Source organism: Poecilia reticulata, chromosome 5, assembly GCF_904066995.2.
Source record: "Poecilia reticulata chromosome 5, P_reticulata-male-v2, whole genome shotgun sequence".
NCBI classification, from domain to species: domain Eukaryota; kingdom Metazoa; phylum Chordata; class Actinopteri; order Cyprinodontiformes; family Poeciliidae; genus Poecilia; species Poecilia reticulata.
In genome coordinates this window covers 16,332,106-16,349,440 of record NC_088834.1, presented here as the reverse complement: position 1 = coordinate 16,349,440, position 17,335 = coordinate 16,332,106, and the positions used below count along the sequence as shown (strand labels likewise).

Sequence of the window (17,335 nt, the reverse complement as noted above, 5' to 3'; positions counted from 1 at the left end):
TGGATGGATATTACATAATTGATTTACTATTAAACAAAAATACCAAAATAATATGTTGCTATTAAAATTATTATTAGAAATTATTATTAAGACTTTAAAAAGAAATCTCAACTTTTACAAAAATATATATATTCTTACTAACTTTTAGTTAGATGCAGCTAATTTACCTACTGTAAAAAAATTAAGTATAAACATAGATTTATTTGGTCCTGTATAATAATATTCACCCAAAATAATATAAAATATTTGAATCATGGTGTATAATGTTGGATGTAATGTTTAATGCTAAATGATGTGTCAATGATAATTGATCAAATAAATGCAGCAAAAGGAATAATAAAAAGGTTTTTGTAATGAAACCGTATGTTTTGCATTGAATAGTATTTGATTTCACACAAAATTATAGCAGGCATTGTAAGAAGTAAGGATTGGCTCCTTTATTTCAACATTGTAAATAAATAATATTGTTAAAAGTGATACCATACATTAAACCTCTGAATGTGCCATAACAGCAAATTCTAAAAAATACTATTTAATATTTAATTACAAAAACTTAAGTTTTAGGTTTGCTATTCTAACATTCTTTGATCAGCAGAGCCTAAAATATTTAACTGGAAAAATATTATTTAGTTTGAATGTTTTTATTTTTTGATTATGTTATTTCATCTTAGTCTTTTTAAAATAAAATAAAAAGTAGACATAACCTTACATATTCGTCTGTCTGTGGAAATAGTTTTGAAATATTAAATCAGATGTATGACCATACTCACTTTACGTTTACCTTTACTTGAGTACAGTTTTTGGCTACTCTGGTCACCTCTGGCTTTAATTAATTATTTAGTTGCCCCAGTTGCCCCAGTATTGTAAAACTGGTACCTTCTGTGTCGGTGGATTGGCGTAAAATTAGTTCAAACCTCCTCAACCAACGTGGGACAAAATATTGTTCGGCTTTTCGACGCACGACTGTTAAGTGGGAATGTGGTGTTACAGCGTATTCCGTCCCCCTGCGTGTCACCGGCTGAAACATGGCCGTCAGGTTCCTCCTTCAGAGATCAACACGGGGACTTCTGTTCTCCTCCAGATCTGTACCTGTTTTCTCCAGGTATGTTTCATTAAAATCCCCGAATCTTTAACCCTAAAACAACAAATTACGGATGAATATGTTTGTTCTTTATTATCTCATTTCTCTAAGAAGGTAGGACACTAGAATGCCATGGTTACAGTTACGAAAGAGTTCCTGTCGTTTTTTTTATATAGTTCTGTTTTTAAAGTAACTGCTGTATTGATTAGCTTTTATTTTCACTAAGACTTTCAGCCTAGATTTAATACTATACCATGCCTAGTTTAAATTACAAAATCACAGTTTACAATTGTTAAACAAAACAAAACTTTCTCTGTCGCTTAGCAAATAAACAGGCTTACAAAAAAAAAATCTGCCTCTTATAATTGATTATAAAGAATACGAGTATTTGGCAAATGTATTTACGCTTGTGCATGTCTTGCACAAAAACTGGACTACAACGTTTGGCTGTCAGTGGGTTGCTGTTGGCTCTTAGCCTCTTGAATGGGGCCATTTGTCAGACCTGCTATGTTAATTTTTCCATCATGTAAAAATTAACATGATGGAGGAAAGTATAAAGACCAATTCATTGCATCTCAGTTTTTTTTAAGCAATTCTTGCATTGCGTTACTGAAAGTATGGTTTTACTTTATTTGCAGTGTTCACATTCAACTTGGAATAATATATAATTTGATTTAGGTATTTCTCTGGCCTATATAAAAATCTAAAAGAAAACAGAATATGGCAAAATTACAACCCTAATTTCAATTCTCCTGTCTTTGATTGCAGCCCATTTCTCTGCCGAGCTCACAGATTAGGGCCAAGTGACGATGAGATGTACCAGCGGACCACCGTGTCCATCATGAAGACGGAGGCCAACAATGGCATCCTGATACACAGCTACAGTCCTATGGGATTCAATATTGATGGTCACCGGGTGTTTGGGCCCTGCGCTGTGATACCTCCTGCCATCCTTCAGTGGAACGTGAGATCACAGTCCAAACAGTCCCCACACGGCTTATTGTGTTTTTATTTACAGGTGAGTGTGTTCTAAAATGGAAAAAATGTGCCTGTCTGCAGGTTGGAAGTTCTGAAGACATCACAGAGGACAGCATCTCTCTCTTCCACATGCTTGAACCACCTATAGGTACGACTTAGAACCACAAGATCATATAAGAAAAACATGATTTTCCAAATACCTGAAGCATTTTGATTTACTGAGTGTAAAATATCTAAAATTTAGCTTTCTTTGGTTGTGTGTTTATGATGTGGTTCCTCTAGCAGGAGTCATATAATTTGACAAATAATTTGACAATAAATAAATAGCACTGTAGACATCTGATCAGTTTCATCTAATGGAATATTTAATACCAGTATATAGAATATTCATTTATCCTCAATATAGAACTGCACAGCATTCTGGGAAATGTAGGCGGAGGAAAGGTTTTGGCTCCTCAACCTCTCACGACTAGCTAGCAGGGTTGGTGGAATCAACTAACTCACTTTGTGGTTACCTAGCAACAACCCATTGAGGTTCTTGTGGTTACCTAGCAACAACCTGCTGAGTTGCGCAGCAGCAGTTTAATATTTCACTTCTGCTACATTTAAGTAGTTTTATTCTACATTTAATACTTTAAAGCAGTGGTTGCAGGTGTGAATAATTTTTGCATTTCCACAATTGGAAATTTTCTGTTTCTGGGTGTTTGTATATATTTTTTGCTTTTGCGTAATTTGAATATCAGTACAGGAATCAATTGTAAGGCATCTTTAGCAGATGTGACATAATTTGTGAAGACCAATGCATATTTCTTTAATGTCCATTTATATATTTTTTCCTAAGGCACATAGTATTTAGAATGATTTACTTTTTTTTTGTATTTTTTTTTCTGTGCTGGTTCAGAGATTCTTGTGCTGGGTACAGGGTCAAGGGTCGAACGAATTAACCCCTTGGTCCTTGCACTCTTGAAGCGGAAACGCATCGCTTTGGAGGTGCAGGACACGGTAAAGATCACTCAATCTCTCTACAATAGATTAAAAAAGAAAAAAAAGATTTTACTTCAATAAATGTGTTAAAATATATATTTTCTAAAATGCCCATTTGTAAATTTTTATAATTTTATTGCTCTTTTGCAGCCGAATGCCTGTGCAACATTCAACTTTCTGAACAGCGAGCGGCGGGTGGTGGCCGCTGGTCTGATTCCTCCCTCTTACAGCAGAGCCCTAGAAGTGAAACAGGATGAAAGTGGGGACTCAAAGTGAGAGTGTAAATGGTCATTTAAAGATGAGGTTCACATTCAAGTGGGAGGATCGTCCTTCTTCTGCAAAGAGGTTTCAGAGTAAAATAGCAAACTGATCCAGCTACTGTGTTTCTGCAAACTTTGGGGTAAATGCAGTTTGAAGCAGGCTCAGTCTCAGGCATTTTTATCAAAGCTTTGAGCCACTTTGAGAAAAGTTGAAACAAAGTTGAGGCGATTTTTCAGTGTCACATTGTGGTTTAAAAGTAAATACAACTTCCTGTCATAAATGAACAAGTTGAGTTGAGTAAATCTGTATTCTGCTGTATAAAGTCGTTGTATAGACTGGTTATAAATACATTTGTTAAATACCACGGTTTGAGTTATTTATTATACTCAGTGTTTCCATTATTTGTGTACTGAAAATATTTCACCATTTGTCATTTCAGTCTGCACAGCAGCATGTACAAAATAAAACGAGCTTGTTTGTGGCGGCTGTCCTCCTTCTGGATAAGCCTCTTTGCTCTGTGCGTCCAGCAGCTCTGCAGCAGACAAGTTGCCTGAGCAGCATATGATATAATTCACTGGCTTTGTCCTTCTCACTCATAAGCCCCCAGCAGAGAGGAGGATCCACAAATCCCCTGCATGTTCGATTCATCTCTAATCAGCTGTTGCGATGCAACATGTCCAAAGTCAGTCTCAGCGATGAAACCCATGTCATTCAGGTGCAGTTTGCAGCTGAGCTGCTTTTACCTGAGACAAAATGCCCACATCACTGGGTGTTTTCAGAGGGAGCTTCAGTCAATAACACAAGAAATATTTTATTGGTATTCTAAATAATATTCACACCTCTCTCCAGGGATTTAACAAAATCTCTGCATATTAAAGCATAAACAATGAAATGTGTACGACCGCATGTTAGGGTGACTGTAGAAGGAGGGGTACATTTATGCCAAAAATTTCAGGAATTTTTTAAAAGAAAAAACAATAAATTTTTGAGTTTGAAAAGTCAGTTTTCTTGGAAAAAAATTCTGAAAATTTGAGATTATTCTCTGAAATTTTTGAGAGAAAAAACATGGTGGACATTTCTGAGTTTTAAAAGTAGCAAATTAGCTAGAAAAAAAAAATCTTAAATTTTGCAAAAGTCGAAAATGCTCGACTTTTGAAACTCAAATTTCCAAGTTTTTTTTCATCAAAAATTTTTGGGATTAATCTCAAAATCTCTTTGAGTTTTTTTCCAGCAAATTTTTGACTCTTCAAACTCAAAATTTTTTTAGTTTTTCTAGAAAACTTCTCAGATTAACACAAAAAATTTCTGAGTTTTTGGCAAAACTCTACTGCTATTTTCTGCCCGTCTATAATGGCCCTTATATGCGTATCAAAATGATAAATATAAGAACTACAGAAAATAACACACACAAAAAATCACACAGGGGAGGTACAGGGCTCAAAAGTTACACCGTTTCAAGCAGGCTTTCTCAATCAGAACCAATTATAACAATCAAAAGGAGAAAAAGGGATTTCCAACATTTACATATCAGTCACGGTTCACTCTATAACTACAGAGCTGCTTCTTGGCTGTGTGTGGAAGCCATCTTGTCTGTTCGAGCGTTCCAGGTGCGGATGGCTCTCTCAGTTGTCGTCGGAGTTGTGGGACAGATTGCGAGGTTTTCCGAAGCAGAGCTCTGCTCCGGTGATCCGCCGGTACATGTCTTTGATGTCCTCACACTCTGAGTCAAAGTGGTTTGTTGCATCATAAGACCGGGACACAAATATCTAACGCAGCAGAGAGAGGTGGGAGGGAAGTGATAAAAAACAGATGCTCTTCAGTTGTAAAAAATATTTTTTTTGTAGAGTTCAGATCAGAAGTTTACATACATCCATAAGCATGAATCTTTGAATAAATTTGGGCCTTTAGTGGTTTTTTTCCCCCCCCAGACATTTTTTTTACAGAATAAAAATACATAGCTGCACAAGTCATGATTTATTATGGATGTTTACTACATACAGGTTGAAATATATACATAGATCCTCACTAATATTTGGTTGAATGTTGTAGAGATACCACAAACTTTTGTAGCTATGAATCAGATTTTGGATTGACCTTTGACCTGCCTTACCAGACGTTTATTTAACTTCTGGTATGAACTTGGCTTTTAAACACAGACTGTATGTACATATTCAATAGGATGAAGGTTAGAGTCCATGTGAATTCTGAATCCATCCGTTTTAAAGAGTCAGTATTACAGGCACATCTTCTAGCATAATCAAGTAACTATGTTACCTTTAGTTATTATAAAAATGCCGTATATATCAAATATAACTAAAAAGAAATTGGGCCTCTGTCTCTTTAAAAACTCCTGAAACTCCACCTTCAGGAAGTCATCGCAACGTTACTTCTCTTTTAACCCTATAGGAATGTTTTTAACACTGAGCAGTAGCCGTATAATGAGATGCTCAGTTCCAGGTGTTTGCTAATTGCTGCTGGCTAGTCTGAAGGAGCTGAGTGGGAGGGCTGCTCTGTGAGGCAGAACCTTGGAAACTGCAGCTCTGAGGAGAAGCTGCAGGGTGTTTTTTTGTTTGTTTGTTTTGCTCCCATGGTTTCTGTTACATTAAAAAAATTAGATGAAATAATGAAAAAGGTTGAAATATATAATACATGAAATACACTGCACAACAAAATAAAGGGAACACTTAAACAACACAATATAACTCCAAGTAAATCAAACTTCTGTGAAATCAAACTGTCCACTTAGAAGCAACACTGATTGACAACGGGGGACCCTTGTCGGGTCAATCAGTGTTGCTTCCTAAGTGGACAGTTTGATTTCACAGAAGTTTGATTTACTTGGAGTTATATTGTGTTGTTTAAGTGTTCCCTTTATTTTTTTGAGCAGTATATATAGTCCGCTAATATTTTGGGCTATGTCTAGGTTCTTCAACTTGACTGTAAATAAGCAGTTTGATGGTTTCTGGTTGGACACAGTCGAGTCCCAGCAGGACAACGATCCCAGTTACACATCAATGGAAACAACAGGCTGATTTTAAGTTTGTAGAATGACCTTAACAATGCTGGAAATCGATTATACAAATAAATTATACAAATTTGTGTTTTTCAAAAATTATTTCAGTTGTTTGTTGTTCAAGATATAATAAAAGTCACTGAGAGCCCAAAATGAATTAGACATCCATGCTGATGACTGGTGTATGTAAAACTGTGACTGCCTCTGGTAGCTCCTCTCTATACCTGACTCTTTCTTCCGTCCTCATTTGGAACCAGCACGTCGGTGACGGAGACAAACCTAGAATCATTAAAGTCATGCAAAAAACATTACAATGATGTACTGAAACAGATCTGAGCACAGAAAGACACGTCACTAACTTCTGCATGATGGGTTCCAGGAGCTCCAGGGCCGGCTCCACTTCTTTCTCTGGACTGTTGGTCTCTACAGTTGTGCTCACTGTGGCGATGTACATCCCGTCCGAGGCCAAACTGTGACTGTAGGACACTACACATATGTAAACGTCTGCGTGGACGAAACAGAAACATTCATTCAGAGTGGTGAGAGTTTATCAGGGACAGTAAGTAGGGATGAGAAATGTTATCGTTTTTTTTACCTGACTTTCTGTTGAGCTCTGCCTGAGGGATGATGATCTGACAGGAGCTGGCCTCATGGGTGTTTTTAACCGGATGATTTAATAAGCAGATAACCCTTATGACACGTCCCATTTTCCTGACCCGGTTAGGAACGTAGCTGGGATCACAGATTAACTGCTTACAGTGGAAAACCTGTGAGAAACAAAAAGAAAAGCTTGTATCATTTAGAACATTTCAACTAAAGTTTCCCCCACGGTCCAACGTCTGCTCCACCTTCCCATCCGATTTGACAGCTTTCACTTTGCCGTTGTCCATGACGATTTCATCCACTGGTTTGTTCAGCAGGAAGGTTCCTCCGTACTCTGCACTCAGTCTGAGAAACACACAAAGATAGAAAAAATGTCAAGTCACTTTAATCCAGCAAATACATGTCAAGTGGAAAATAACACCCTGCAGCAGAAATTCACACCAGATATCTAAGAAATCCACACACACAACAAAACCTTTACATATTAAGGTTTTGTTACTCATAACATTAAGTTATGTGAAATAAAGTGAAATGGAACAAAGAATAAGTATTAAACACAAGATACCAAAGTATTTAAAGCACAATTTAATAACGCATAATTTAAAACTAATGCCAATGGGTTAGTTCTTTGTTTTGGCCAATAAAATGGTTACCAAGATGTTACACAGGAAGGTAAAAGCAAAGGGCTCTTTAAAGACTTTCCACTTTAATATTGAAAAATCTAATGACAGCGTTGGTTACAGGCATGTTATTAAACTACTGGATGCTCAAGTGAGCTGTGCTGGATGTGTGAACTAAAGGAAATCAGCTGCAGCCAAATCCGCCTCATAAGATCAGAGGAACTAAAGAATAATCCGAAGAGTTGTCAAAGAGTCACAGATTACTCGTGGAAAAATTCAGAAAGATCTCAAATGAGTGTAAATAATTTTTTCGTGAAAATAATAAGTAACGACATCAACAGACGTTGAAGCTGGTTAAGGGTTTGCTGTTGAGATCTGTACAAGCCAATACAATACTAGGAGAATATGGTCAGTTCAGATGAGAACAAAACTGAGCTCTATGATGCTGCAGAGCCATGTTTGGAGATGAACTGGTGCTGCGCTTAGTCCCAGTAACACCTGACCAACAGGAACGTCTGGAGGTGGGACATCATGGCTGTTTTTTCAGAATAAGGTACAGACAGACTCCTTTCAATAAAGGGGATAGTTGATGGAGAAATTCAGATTAGAGTTTGATTAGATTTAACTATCTGGGATTTCTCAGCAACACAAGGATCCCAAACAGAAAGTAGAGCAAATTCAATACCTGACCAATGTTTGGTACGAGTTTCTTCACATAGGATAAATCTTCATTACCAACAAAGACTTTTCTATGAAGTACTAAATACATTTTAGTAAGTTTCCTTAGTACTTTTTTTTGTGTCATTCAACTTTATTACACGTTTAACTTTTGACCTACTTTGTTTTGATTTCTTTCAAGTTCACTTGAGTTTGATACAAACATCTGGAGAAAGTTTCATAGAAATAAATCTACAATAAAAACAATTTACTTGTTTCAAGCTTTTTCTTTTCTGCAACATAGCAGAAAATTCAACACTAAGATCTTAATCAAGAATTTCAGAAAATACCACGTTCCAGAAAACCCATTTATGAAAGCTCAAACTAACAACAATGTTTCTTAAAACGCCATCTTGACGTTGCGATTGAGACGCGGTGAGATTCAAACAATTGACTGGTAATAGTGTTAACAGCTGCATTGTGCAGCCTGGCAATGATTTATTTCTGAAATGTTGTGATATTTAGTTTGATCAAACTTTGTTCTTTTTTCAAATTTTGTTTTGCTTTCATTAGTCCAATTAGACTTTGACTTTGCCTTTTGGCTCCATCTTGTGAATTTGTGAATGTTCAAGAAAAGCTGTCAGTTCTGCACGACGGAAATGAGACTGAAAGGTTTTTCAGAAATCGCTCAGAGATAAATTTCAGTTGTTTTTTTAATTTAACCCTTTCATGCATGAATTATGATCCTTTGTGTCAGGATTTTTTCCCAATTTTTTCCCCCCAATTAAAAAAAGTAGAAAAAAAATTGTAAAGAAAAATTTTATTTAGGTGATCAATTGTAATTTTCTCCAAATACAAAGTTGTTATTTGAAAAACACATCAGTAGTATTGTTCTTTAGGGCTTATCGGATGTCACAATATTTTTTTTTACCTGCAAGAGTCGTCTACAGTAGAAGGAGGGACCAGTCAATTGGCATGCTTTTTTGTCTGTCAGCCATATTGGTTTTAACAAAAATAACTTCTTGCATTTGCAGCTGATGGCCAGTAGTTGATAGTGTATTTTATGATGCATTAGTGTCCACTTCAGTGGTCTGTGTGCATTTATAACATAAAAATCCACAAGAAGCACAAGAAAATGGCTTTTAGATAGCTGTCCACTGTAGTGACCAATATGCATAAAATGGTTAAATACAACAAGCAGAAGCTGTCTGCGTCTCACCGGGCGTAACCCTGCGGTAGTTCGCCGAGGCCGTACAGCGGGTACAGGTATGGACTGCTGTTATGGCGGGACAAAGACTCGCAGTACCGCCTGATCCGGTTGATAGTTTCCAAACAGGGCTGATCCAGGTAGCTGCAGAGCAGGAAACCACATGGAGGCATCTGACTGGGGCATCTGAAACATCTGGGATCACGGATTCACATCTTGACTGACCTCTCGCTGGAGTGTAAGGCTATGGCGTGACCTGTGACCTCTATGACGTCCTGTCCCAGGTCAAAGCGGCTGAACAGCTCTCGTGTGGTCGTTTTTTCAGGATCCACGTCCTGGTGAGTGCGAGGGTTTCTCGTGTCAAAGTTCAGGACAAAGTGCAGCAGCTTCTTGAACCTCCTCTTGTCAAACATGCCCATCAGATCTGAAAATGTTGTAAAATCATGAAATATGTTTCTGACTGTAGAAGTGGATTAAAAATGCTAATTTATGTCACCTGAGCTCTGTGCATCCTCCTCTGTGGCAGGGACTTTGTGCACTTTGCCTGCTTTGAACACATAACTCCCTTCAACAACTTTGAAGTCCAGATAGCGAGTCACCTCAGTGTGCACCAGTATCTTTACCAGCTGGCCTGAAGCAAACACACATCAACTGATTGTGAGATAAACCTAAAACAATAAGCTCACTAATAGGATGAGCTACACAAAACTCACCAGTGGCAAGAAAAAACTTGGGAACGAGATCCACGTTCCACTCTTTCCCTCGTCGGATCGATTTAGGAGGCCCTGGAACCTTAAACCGCCTGTACAGCTGCAAACAAGATGAGCGTTTAATACCAGCAACAAAGTGTAGAGATAAAGATGAAAGTGTGCCGGGCCAGGGCGGGTCCAGGGCGGGTGTGGGTTCATGGTGGCAAGACAAAACCTTCACAAAACATCTCAGAACAGAGATGTTATTCAAAAATGTTGAGAAAAACCAAAACGCAACAATTATTCCCACTGCTACTAAAATATTAAAACATTTTCAGTATTAAAGTTATACCAGTATTTTTAACATTTGTTAATAGTTTATTTTTTTAAACTAATTTTGTGCTTCAAACTAAGCAAAAATATATAGTAAATACTTGGATTTTCAAGTGCTTTTGCAGAAATCCTCACCAATTTTGGTCTTTATGGATTAATACAACTAAGTTGTTTAGTTAGTTGAGCTATCTGCTCAAGTAGCCAGCTGAAAGATGTACATGCTAGTTTTAAAACAGTGTTGGTTTGGTAAGCAATGCTGATCTCATAAACTAAACATTTAATGTCCAAAAAGTGGCATAAAATAATACTTTTTTAAAGGTTCATCAATTTTAGGAAAGAGGTTTATGGCATAATTTAGATTCATAATGTTTAAAATAATCTTGAAATAAATAAGGGACTAATACTTTCCAAACTGTTTTGGGGCCAGGAGCAGCACCAAAACCAGCACTAAATAAAGAACTGAGCGCCTTACTGCGCTCCGAAATGCAGTTTTTAACTCATTCAGCTGATTGGGTCAAAGGTCGTGCACCATCTCAGTCACTTTTTGCTGGCTCTGGTTCTTTCTGCGTCTCAGTCTGAGGGCCAGAACCTGGTTGTCCTTCCAGGGAAGGAGCTTGATGAAGTGAAGCGTCGATCAACCAATCAAAAGCAGATTTGGGAGCCACGTCACGCTAAGCAGTAAGGAAAATAGATTCTGTTGTAATTCCTGGAGAAATGTTGTCTCTAACATGTAACTGTTTTAATAAGTAAAAAAGTAACCTCACAACGGTCTTTTGAGATCTTATCAGCATTAATATTTTAGTTATTCCAGGACACAATCAGCGTGGGATGAGGAGCTGCTCTCACTAAATCTGTGTCAAGTTTACTTTGGAGGTTCTGGTGAGAAGGAGCTAAAGTGATTCAAATGTAAAATTAGTTATGTTCTGTGCACTACAGCGGCATTCCTATAAAAAGACTAAAAAATATGTCAAGAGACAACTGCAACATCTGTTTTTCTCGTGCACATATTTCCAAACAGCTGCAAACAATGAGAAAATATACGAAACTCATTTAAGCCAGCTGACTGGTAGTGCCCAGAGACAGAAAATACTCCAAACAGTACACTGTAAAACATATGAGGATGGTTTAACTTGAAAATGAAAGTCCATCTGCTGTCTTGAAATGCTATTTAAATCAACAAGAAAATTGTTTTGGTTTTAACTCAGAAATTAAAGTTCATGAAATTGATTTAACAACAAGAGAAAAGTTGTCTAAACGTTTTTAAGTTCATTAATCTTGAATTGTGAGTTTTAACTTAAATGTTGAAATTTAAACCAAATAATTATTTCACAAAATGCAAGAAAAAAAACTGCCCTCACATTGTTAAAGAGCACAGATTTCTCTATTATTTTCACTCATAATATCAAGTTAAAATAACTATTTATTTTACTTTAGAATAATTTAAGTTCTTGTTTCAAATTGCATGAACAACATTTTTGATCTGATCATGAATTTTACTAAACATCAAAATGATTTTTACTCAAAAACATTTAATGTGAACAAAACATTATCCCCATGCTTTGCATTAAAATAAACATTTACCTTAATAAAACACCAGAATCAGATCAAACTCTTGTTTATTCAACTCTGAGGTTTTACAAAATTAATAAAAAGTTAACACAACTCACTACTGTGAGTTTATCTTTCACAAACTCAAACATTTAGATTCAAAATCTAAAACTCACTACATTTATTTGACTTAAAGAGCAGAAGACAGTAGACAAAGTAAATTTGGTTCAAATCTTTTACAATGTAGAAGAAATCTGATCTCTCAAATGCCACTTTGTTTCCCTTTTCTTTCTTTTTTTTCTTTCTTTTTTTTTGCATTTTTGAAACCATAACTTTCAAAACCTTGAAGTGTTTTGGATGAACAGACCTCCTCGAGGGGAGAAATGGAAGCACTTTCTCCTCCATGGTAAGAGTTCTTGTCGATGTGAAGGACCTTTTTCCCACTCAGAGACATAAGGCCAGATAGGACACATTCCTGAAAGAAGGAAGAGGGGACAAGAGAGGAAGTGGGTCAAATGCGGTTGGAATCAGCAGTTATCAGTTTGTGTACAGGCAGATCAGCTTTAATGCCATGATGTCACTCAATAAATCCCCTTCGATAGCCAGAAGGAGCTCAGCAGGATGACGGTCCAGGAAACTGAAAAATGTCCAAGCATTTCTAGAAACATGTTAACTTTTAACTCCACTGGTAAAAGTTGAAGTTAAGACAACAAATAATTCAGTGTGTTTTACGGTGTTGGATGCAAATATCTACAACTCAGTTTTGATTTGACCTTGAAGTGATTGCTGTCATAGAGATTAGAAACAACTCTACAGACGGCACTCTTTCTAGGACTGGAAGTCATTGTGGTGCTTCTGTTTTCAGAAAATAATTCTTGCATTGGCAAGTTTTTGTTATTACTTACTTGTTTAATAGATAATATTGTTTGGCCTGTTGTTTGGAATTGTTTGGAAAAACTTCAAGTTTTTCAGGCACCATATCTGGACATTTCTGAGGTTCTCATGCATCAAGACTGTTAGTTTCTGACAGAAAAATGTTCATTCCCCCACACTGCAGGCTGATTATTTTATGAGAAAAAACATAATATCTTTTCTTACCTTAATTCCAGTTCCAAGCACTATCACATCATACTCCTGCATCCTGATTTTGTCGCTGATTCAATCCCAGCTGCTTCCCCTGCATGCAGTTTCTAATGTCTGTGTAGAGAAACAGGTGACACGGCGGTCTGTGAGAGTAATTGCTTTGCACTAATCCTCTTATGATGGGTGCATATATGCATACTGTGTGTCTGGGTGTATGAGTGAATAAGACTGAACCTAAGAAGTCACGTTTTACACTCACCCGCTGCAGATTAGGGTATTACATTTAATTAGTGCTATAAGTGAATGAAACAATTCATGATACATTTTAATAGTTTCAGTGTGTTTAAATGTGTTACTTAGTATTCTCTAATATTTATTTTAAAACTTCATGTTTTCAGTAAAATGCTTATCGGTTTGTACCAGAGGCGCAACTACATACTTTCTGAAGTGTATGCGAATCCTAATGACATAAACTTGTGCAACTCATCTTTAATTAAAGTATCAATAATAATAAATGTATGTGAATAAATTGCTGCCTAGGGCAATTAAAAGAGAATGAAACAAAAAACAGGGCAATATTTCATCATTTAACTGTTAGTTTGTGTCTAGAAGCGCTTATGGGCTGCAGGTCTGAGGCGTTTTGTTAGCATGTTTTCTATCATTCTTGTAGCTTGATAGGAAGCCTTATCCAAACTGGCCACCCACATTAATAAAATGGTGAAATAATATTGACCACAAAACACTATATTTTTAAAGGATATTAACATTTTTCCTACACAATCCTAACAAACGTTTTTAATGTTGAAAAAATAAATGGTTTCTCTTCACAATATTTATTAATTTATTTATTAATAAATGGCACCGGTCTTATGAGAAATTCTGTTCCCCTGTGAAAATCTGTTCCCCGACTCCACTAGGGACAAGGGTGTAAAGAAAATTGATGGATGGATGGATGGATGGATGGATGGATGGATGGATGGATGGATGGATGGATGGATGGATGGATGGATGGATGGATGGATGGATGGATGGATGGATGGATGGATGGATGGATGGATGGATGGATGGATGGATGGATGGATGGATTTTGCCTGGATGACCAGGTGACAGAGAAGCGCTTTGTAAAATATGCAGAAAAAATATATGACCTCGTGACTGCGATCAAACCAAACCGAGCGGAACATCTACCGGTCATTAGCAGCGGATTCCTGCGCAGGAGGAAAAGTAGGACTTGTTTGAATATAGGACTGCAAAATGGTCAAACCCTTCTGGGTTAAGGCGGTGGATTTACTGAGTATATGGTTGGATGTAGCGGTCCCATTGACACTTGCCCTATGCCTGGTAGGAGATAGAACCCAAATAACAAATTAAAATGGGTAGGGCGCTAAAGTGGAGGGGCCAATGGTTCCCTGGCCCTCCCTGTTCCGGCGAAGCTGCACAGGTCACTTCCAGTTCAGACTTGTGGGAATAATGCATTTAGTGCCCACAGATTCTATTTTTTTATATGCTTATTGCATGCTATTATTACCTATAGCATCAGTTGCCATGCTGCTGACAATGATGTCATCAGCATGACTTCAAATGATGTCTGTGTCATGAGGCCCTTCTAAGGATGACTGTGATGTCATAGAGTCCATGACATGACCAACTGATCAGTTAATTCTCTGGTCAGTCGACACAAATCGGTTAACAAGTCAGTCAACACAAAATTCATTTGGACGTTTTAGCTCTGCTCAGTAAAGATGAATGACGAAAGGTCACAGAGTGAAATGGATGGAAAAGAGTGAAAATAACATTCTCCAACAAAGTCCATCCTTTAAGAAGGATCACAAAACGAAGAACTTTCTAAGCAAACTTCTTTGGCAAGTGATTGAAAAAGCTGCAGACGGACCAACTCTGCCGCTTGTCAGAGAAACCTTCCAGGAAGGACATAGCAAAGTTTTGATCTTACTTTTGAGAAAAACTGGAGAATTAAATGTGGATGTTCTCTCAGAGGTGTCAGAAGAGCTGAGTGAACAGACTTTCCAAAGTATCGCTAGCGATGCATTCCACTTTGCTACCGGACTACATTTTATTGCACTGCTTGATTACCCAGAAGGACATGAAGTTATTGTGGAAGAATTCAAACATCACCTGGTGAATCCTGTTAATCCAAGGAAAATGTTTGCATCTGCAAAAAGAAAGATCATAAAGACTTGTTTTCCTGGTGAGGACTTGTACTCAGATGAAAACTGCCTGAGTGAGGATTATACTCAGGCAGGCATGGACCCTGAACAATTTTTGAGGGACGAAAAAAAGATGCGTTTCAAACGTGGAACCGGAGTTGAAAGGAGAGCTATGGTTGAAATAATTTTTTGGAGATTGATATACAAGTCTAGTTATAGATCTAGTTATAGAGTCAGGACCAACCACTGAGTCAGGACCGTCCTATGAGTCAGGAACGGCCTCTGAGTCAGGACCTGACTCCGAGTCAGGACCGGCCTCTGAGTCAGGACCTGACTCCGAGTCAGGACCTGCCTCCTAATCAGGACCTGGCTCAGTCATTACCGTCCTCCGATTCAGGACCTGCCTCCTAGTCCTTACCGGCCTCCGATTCAGGACCTGCATCCTAGTCACGAACTCCGAGTCTGGGCCGGCCTCCGAGTGAGGACCGACCTCTGAGTCAGAACCTGCCTCATAGTGATTACTGGCCTCCGAGGGAGGACACACCTCTGAGTCAGAACCTGCCTCTGAGTCAGAACCTGCCTCCGATTCAGGACCGGCCTCTGAGTCTTATGAGTCAGGACAGACCTATGAGTCAGGACCTGCCTCCAAGTCAGGACCTGCCTCCGAGTCAGGACCTGCCTCCGAGTCAGGACTGGCCTCTGAGTCAGAACTGGCCTCTGAGTCAGGACCGGCCTCCGAGTCAGGACCTGCCTCTGAGTGAGGACCGGCCTCTGTGTTATTACCGGCCTCCGAGTCAGGACCTACCTCTTAGTCATTACTGGTCTCCGACTCAGAACTGGCCTCTGAGTCAGGACCTGCCTCCGAGTCAGGACCGGTCTCTGTGTCATTACCGGCCTCTGAGTCAGGACAGGCCTCCGAGTCATTATTGGCCTCCGATTCAGGACCTGCCTCCTAATCAGGACCTGGCTCAGAGTCAGGACCTGCCTCCTAGTCAGGACCTGCATCCTAGTCAGGACCTGGCTCAGAGTCAGGACCAGCCTGCTAGTCATTACCGTCCTCAGAGTCAGGACCTGCCTCCTAGTCAGAACCTGCCTCCGAGTCAGGACCTACCTCCTAGTCATTACTGGTCTCCGACTCAGAACCGGCCTCCGAGTCAGGACCTGCCTCCGAGTCAGGACTAACCTCCGAGTCAGGACTGGCCTCTGAGTCAGGACCTGCCACCGAGTCAGGACCGACCTCCAAGTTAGGACCGGCCTCTGAGTCAGGACCTGCCTCCGAGTCAGGACCGGCCTCTGAGTCATTATCGGCCTCCGATTCAGGACCTGCCTCCTAATCAGGACCTGGCTCAGAGTCAGGACCTGCCTCCTAGTCAGGACCTGCATCCTAGTCAGGACTAACCTCCGAGTAAGGACTGGCCTCTGAGTCAGGACCTGCCACCGAGTCAGGACCGACCTCCAAGTTAGGACCGGCCTCCGAGTCAGGACCTGCCGCCGAGTCATTACCGGCCTCGTAATCAGGACCTGCGTCCTAGTCAGGACCGGCCTCCAACTCAGGACCGGCCCCCTTGTCATTACCTGCCTCCGAGTCAGGACCGGCCTTTGAGTTAGAACCTGTCTCCGAGTCACTACCGGCCTCCGAGTCAGAACCGGTCTAAAAGTCAGGACCGGCCTCCTAGTCATTACCTGCCTCCGAGTCAGGACCGGCCTCCAAGTCAGGACCGACCTCCGAGTTAGAACCTGTCTCCGAGTCACTACCGGCCTCCGAGTCAGAACCGGCCTAAAAGTCAGGACCGGCCTCCTAGTCATTACCTGCCTCCAAGTCAGGACCAGCCTGCTAGTCATTACCGTCCTCACAGTCAGGACCTGCCTCCTAGTCAGGACCGACCTCCAAGTTAGGACCGGCCTCTGAGTCAGGACCTGGCTCCGAGTCAGGACCGGCCTCTGTGTCATTACCGGCCTCTGAGTCAGGACAGGCCTCCGAGTCATTATCGGCCTCCGATTCAGGACCTGCCTCCTAATCAGGACCTGGCTCAGAGTCAGGACCTGCCTCCTAGTCAGGACCTGCATCCTAGTCAGGACCTGGCTCAGAGTCAGGACCAGCCTGCTAGTCATT

At 39.6% G+C, this 17,335-nt stretch overlaps 2 protein-coding genes across 2 annotated transcripts; one reads left to right on the top strand and one right to left on the bottom strand.

Moving 5' to 3' along the window:
• The first annotated feature begins 952 nt into the window (after positions 1–952).
• ndufaf3 (NADH:ubiquinone oxidoreductase complex assembly factor) lies at positions 953–3,668 on the top strand. Its single transcript, XM_008409748.3, has 5 exons — positions 953–1,102; positions 1,850–2,045; positions 2,141–2,207; positions 2,961–3,061; positions 3,194–3,668. The coding sequence occupies exons 1-5, from the start codon at positions 1,026–1,028 to the stop codon at positions 3,317–3,319; spliced, it is 567 nt and encodes a 188-aa protein (XP_008407970.1). The 5' UTR covers positions 953–1,025; the 3' UTR covers positions 3,320–3,668.
• A 431-nt stretch (positions 3,669–4,099) lies between these two features.
• LOC103461168 (rab GDP dissociation inhibitor beta) lies at positions 4,100–13,212 on the bottom strand. The gene is made up of 11 exons (XM_081607150.1): positions 13,073–13,212; positions 12,342–12,449; positions 10,118–10,214; positions 9,901–10,035; positions 9,630–9,828; positions 9,417–9,548; positions 7,166–7,265; positions 6,913–7,084; positions 6,677–6,821; positions 6,542–6,596; positions 4,100–5,070 (listed from the first exon to the last, which is right to left on the bottom strand). Exons 1-11 carry the CDS (start codon positions 13,112–13,114, stop codon positions 4,927–4,929), a joined length of 1,329 nt encoding a protein of 442 aa, XP_081463276.1. The 5' UTR covers positions 13,115–13,212; the 3' UTR covers positions 4,100–4,926.
• Positions 13,213–17,335: the final 4,123 nt, after the last annotated feature.

What these genes read in the sequence shown, in the direction of transcription:
- ndufaf3 (XM_008409748.3), top strand. Translation starts at nt 1,026, where the DNA reads ATGGCCGTCAGGTTCCTCCTTCAGAGATCAACACGGGGACTTCTGTTC. An exon ending in CTGCCATCCTTCAGTGGAAC is followed by an intron (nt 2,046 to 2,140) that starts GTGAGATCACAG and finishes GCCTGTCTGCAG; the next exon opens with GTTGGAAGTTCTGAAGACAT. An exon ending in CTTTGGAGGTGCAGGACACG is followed by an intron (nt 3,062 to 3,193) that starts GTAAAGATCACT and finishes GCTCTTTTGCAG; the next exon opens with CCGAATGCCTGTGCAACATT.
- LOC103461168 (XM_081607150.1), bottom strand. Translation starts at nt 13,114, where the DNA reads ATGCAGGAGTATGATGTGATAGTGCTTGGAACTGGAATTAAG. An exon ending in CCATTTCTCCCCTCGAGGAG is followed by an intron (nt 10,215 to 12,341) that starts GTCTGTTCATCC and finishes TCTTGTTTGCAG; the next exon opens with CTGTACAGGCGGTTTAAGGT. An exon ending in CAAGTTTTTTCTTGCCACTG is followed by an intron (nt 10,036 to 10,117) that starts GTGAGTTTTGTG and finishes TGTTTGCTTCAG; the next exon opens with GCCAGCTGGTAAAGATACTG.